Source organism: Populus euphratica, unplaced genomic scaffold, assembly GCF_000495115.2.
Source record: "Populus euphratica unplaced genomic scaffold, PopEup_1.0 scaffold1473.1, whole genome shotgun sequence".
Taxonomy (NCBI): Eukaryota; Viridiplantae; Streptophyta; class Magnoliopsida; order Malpighiales; family Salicaceae; genus Populus; species Populus euphratica.
In genome coordinates, this window is record NW_011501338.1 from 27,424 (window position 1) to 31,738 (window position 4,315).

General features: G+C 37.7%; 1 protein-coding gene across 1 annotated transcript; it reads right to left on the minus strand.

Moving 5' to 3' along the window:
* Nucleotides 1–645: 645 nt before the first annotated feature.
* LOC105117714 (tankyrase-1-like) lies at nt 646–3,505 on the minus strand. The gene is made up of 7 exons (XM_011015466.1): nt 3,166–3,505; nt 1,975–2,066; nt 1,803–1,881; nt 1,588–1,682; nt 1,134–1,229; nt 997–1,052; nt 646–929 (listed from the first exon to the last, which is right to left on the minus strand). Exons 1-7 carry the CDS (start codon nt 3,362–3,364, stop codon nt 923–925), a joined length of 624 nt encoding a protein of 207 aa, XP_011013768.1. The 5' UTR covers nt 3,365–3,505; the 3' UTR covers nt 646–922.
* Between the last annotated feature and the right edge of the window lie 810 nt (nt 3,506–4,315).

The following is a 4,315-nucleotide window of genomic DNA, read 5'->3' on the forward strand; positions in this document are numbered from 1 at the left end:
TGAAAACTACTAAACAAAGCTTTGTTGCTTGGTTTTCTGCAAATTCAAAGTATAAAGCCACTGCTAATGGTGTTGTAGAATTACTATACGTCAAGTATTTATTTCTTGAACTTTTTTGATAGCCAACCCAGTTTTCCATGCTCGGATGACACGTGGAAATTGGTTTTCACTTAGTTCGTGACATTATATCTAGCAATTACACTCAGGTTTAATTTATTGCTTCTAATAAGCAGACTGACATTCTTTATGTTTCTGATGATCAAATTGCTGCTCACCCTAAACCCCTCTTATCATCTCAATTTATTTCTTTACGATCCAAGTTAGTTGTCGTGCGGGTGTGTGTGCGCGCGTGTATTCACGTCCACCTGTACAAAGTTACTATTTGAAAAAAATACAAGAACAGCCGCAAGATTATAGCCCATCTATTTCTTCCCCTTCTCTCTCTCAAACCAACTTTTCCTTTCTCCCAAGCTAATTCTCTTCATTGTACGCTTACATAATTCTTTAGCCAACCATGTAAACATCGAATGGGAGAGCTAATAATTGGGATTTCTTGATCCTCTTCGTTACTTTGGGGTCACTGCAGTGACTAACGTAGTATAAAAGCAGCAGGATTTGATATGATATTCCATGTACTATAGATACTTCCAGTTTTTTCCTCAACCATTCCTTTCCCTCCCTGTCTCGCCAAACAAAACATTGCATGATCGGCATGTAATGTTCAAAAATACACGTATTGTCACTTTCTGGTAACTTAAAGCTATATCACTTGCCTTAGGAGTGCATACATTATATGCTTTAGATGGAAACGTTGTATTTATAATCTGAAATGGGTTCTCCAACAAGAAGCTGTTCCAAGATTAAGTAGCTAGACTCTAAAGAAGCCAACAAATGCAAAATGCAGAGCCAACGAAAGAAGGTTTCATCCAACAAACATTAGGTATAATCTTGTGTTTGGGCAAGGAAGCTGAAGATGGTCATGAAGAAGCTCATCTGGCCGATGCCAAAATTCTGTGCGCTTCAGTATCTGGTTCAGGTAGTTCGCTTGGAGTCTGCCATAGCAATTAATTAGTAACAGGTACAAGACAGAGATGAGAAACATAATTTTCATAATGAAATCAATGGTTACTAACCTGTCCATAAGAGTTTGCTGTTGTAGCGGAGGCACCAGAAGCCAGCAGCAATCTAATAACATCGGCATGTTCACCTCTTGCTGCATGGTGAAGAGGCTGCAAAAGGGTTTTAATATCAGTAATCACGCGGAAGTAGACAATGGTTGTTGGGGTGGGGTGTTACAACACAGCTAAACAGCTATATGTCCAAACTATACAGTCATTCGGGTGTTACAACACAGCTAAGCAGCTATATGTCCAAACTATACAGTCATTCTTGGAACCCTCGTCAGCTCCCACTAGATAAAGGACCAGGCAAAGCCAGCAATGGCATCAGCTGGCCCAACACAGCATCCCCAAAGAGATTAAAAAGAAAAGGAAATAGAAATGATATAATTTCTTTTGAAACCTATTTTCTAAGAATGAGGCCTCCAGCCAAAAAACAAAAATCATTCAATTTATTATTGGAACTTACAGTATCACCTTCATCATCAACTACTTCTAGCATCCTTTTCACACGCTCTGCATTATTAGCACTGTCCACCAGAAGTTGGACTATCTCAGTAAATCCTGCAGCAGAGAACAAGGGAGGTGAGGTGGAAAAAAGAAAAGAAAAATCAACATTAGTTTAAATAATTTCATCAGGAAAGAATACGGAACATGTTGATGGTAATTATTTCTTATTCTTACCCCCTGCGCAGGCATCATGCAAAGGAATCGCCCCGTCTTCATCCCTGGCCTCCAAGTTTGCTCCCCTTTCCAGGAGAAGCTACAAAGGAAACTATAAATAATTTGCACTACTGTTTAACATTTTAAAACACCACTGAAAAGCAGCAAGAGAGAATAAATTGAGTAAACTAACCTGGACACAGAGACGATGGCCAAACAGGCATGTCAAATGGAGAGCCGTGTCCCCATCTTCCACTGGTTCATCAATGCTGCCATTCAGGTTATCTGAATCAGAAACTAAAGCATGAGCGAGAAAGATCCTATTTGACTCTGTTGGCATTTCAAATTTCTGATTTCTAACTTGTATGGTGGAATGGGTTCTGCAAACATCCTCCCTAATTCTAGAGATTTCTAGACAAAACTTGTAATTCCCACTCTTCCATTACTTTCTACTTCAACAAGAGAAAAAGGCTACCCTTTCACATTTTGTATAAAATAGATACTCTAAAAGCCTTGATCCGATAGCCTCTTCCTGGAAATCCAAAAGATTTTTATCATTTTACAAGTCAATGCCATTCTACAATATTGTTTTATAACCTCTAAATTATGTAACAAACCATCATCAATCAGACATTTTGGAGAAACTTAAACATCCTGCATAAAGAAGGTATGAAAAGATCTCCATCACCAGCAATATACTCAATGAAATGTTTGATGTTTGATCATGCTCAAGTTCAAACTCCAAATCTTTACGAATCCGATATTCCAAATATTCAATTATGCAGCTTCGCTTTTGGGGTTTAGCTTTGTCAAGTTCTAGCATTATAAACACTATTGGCGAGCAAATGAACCCATTGTCGAACTCTTTCATAAAGTTATTTCCATTATTATCGAAACAAGGAACCCAGAAATCTATCTATCAGATACAGAAACAGAAATTCAAAGCCACAAGTTAAGGTGGCCTAAATGCAGGCAGCAGACTAGTTTTTTTTTTTTTTTTTTTGGCGCAAGAACATGACCACCGAAGGAGATAATTTATTTTATACGGCGTTTTCGGCAGATCAAAAGTGGAATATAGACGCGCAAAGGAAAAAAAATTTTATTCAATTTATAAGCAACAGCACCATTGCTGAATGGCATTCAATAAAGATTGCTATTACTGCTCAGCTTACTAAAAATCTTCCAAAGTCACCATAACTAATCCAAATATTAGAACAAAAACTCGGTCTAGATGGCTTCTTTTGTCACACCAATCCCAATTAACAAGTAAATTCTTGAAAAAAAAAAAGAAAAACCTTTCATCTAAATTCCAAGAACTAGAATTTCAAGCAAATAATAGAAAAGAAAAGCAAAAGAGAGAAGAAGAGAAGGTTATTCATTTCACCTAGAGCATAGCGAAGAGCGTCGACGTCACCGCTCTGAGCGGCGCGGGCAAGGTCACGGAGGTGAGGAGGAATATCGGAATCTTGGTCATTAACATAAAAGTTAACTAAGAAAAGAAAAGCTAAGCCGTCTCCCTCAAAGAGAGCATTGTCTTCTTCGTTCTCTTCTTCTTCCAGTAGATTGTCGCGGTGTACTGCCATTTCTTCTTTTTTCTGTTTTTTGTTATGGCAAACCCTCCTTGTCTATGGTGTTGTTTATCACTGCCCCTCGCGTCGCAGACGATTAATACAAGAAGAAGGGCTTCAAATTCAATAAATAAAGTTAAGTTAAATTTAAAAGAGAGAGAGAGAGAGAGAGAGAGAGAGAGAGAGAGAGAGAGAGAGAGAGAGAGAGAGAGAGAGAGAGAGAGAGAGAGAGAGAGAGAGAGAGAGAGAGAGAGAGAGAGAGAGAGAGAGGAGGAGGAGGAGAAGGTGGCATTGAATTTATTTGTGTTGTAAGTGTGGCCAAGAGATCAACAAAAGTGGGCCTTCTCACTGGGACTGGGAAATCGATGGGCACCAAAAACACCTTCTCATTGGACAATTAATGGGCCTAAGAACATATAGAAGAAGATCGGAACTCAATTACTTTTGGTGGTCGCTATGAAATCATCCCTAACCTCACACAAAGTTCTCCACAGTCAAGTTTCAAGTATATTTCCCTTCTATACTTCTCATGCCGATGGGCATCGATTTTATTAAGGACGAATAGACTAAAGAAAGTACATGAAATATTAACAAGAAGCGTTAAAAGACTGTTAGGTTAGTGAAGAAGCAGTAGTTTGCTCCTCCATCTTCACTCAATATATAATACAAATCAGTTCAGCCATTCTACTTATGTTCTAGCTCCCATGATGCATATCAATTACTCTATCTATTGAGTTTGTTTCTAAAAATACAGAAGACACAATTATTGCCATTTTTTAAGGAAAAAGTTAGAGAAACATGAAGTAAATGTGAAATCCAAAAGATAATATAAAGTCAGTGAATATACTATACTGAAATTAAACTAATTAAAATAAAGTTTGAACAAGTTGATGGAATTGCATAGAAGGTTGAAATTGATATCAAAGATAATGTAAACTTTACCTTTCGATTACTAATTTAAGATTT

Coding starts and splice junctions, on each gene's coding strand:
- LOC105117714 (XM_011015466.1), bottom strand. CDS start 3,364: ATGGCAGTACACCGCGACAATCTACTGGAAGAAGAAGAGAACGAAGAA. Junction 2,067..3,165: donor CGCTCTTCGCTATGCTCTAG/GTGAAATGAATA, acceptor TTTCTGATTCAG/ATAACCTGAATGGCAGCATT. Junction 1,683..1,802: donor GCATGATGCCTGCGCAGGGG/GTAAGAATAAGA, acceptor TCTCTGCTGCAG/GATTTACTGAGATAGTCCAA.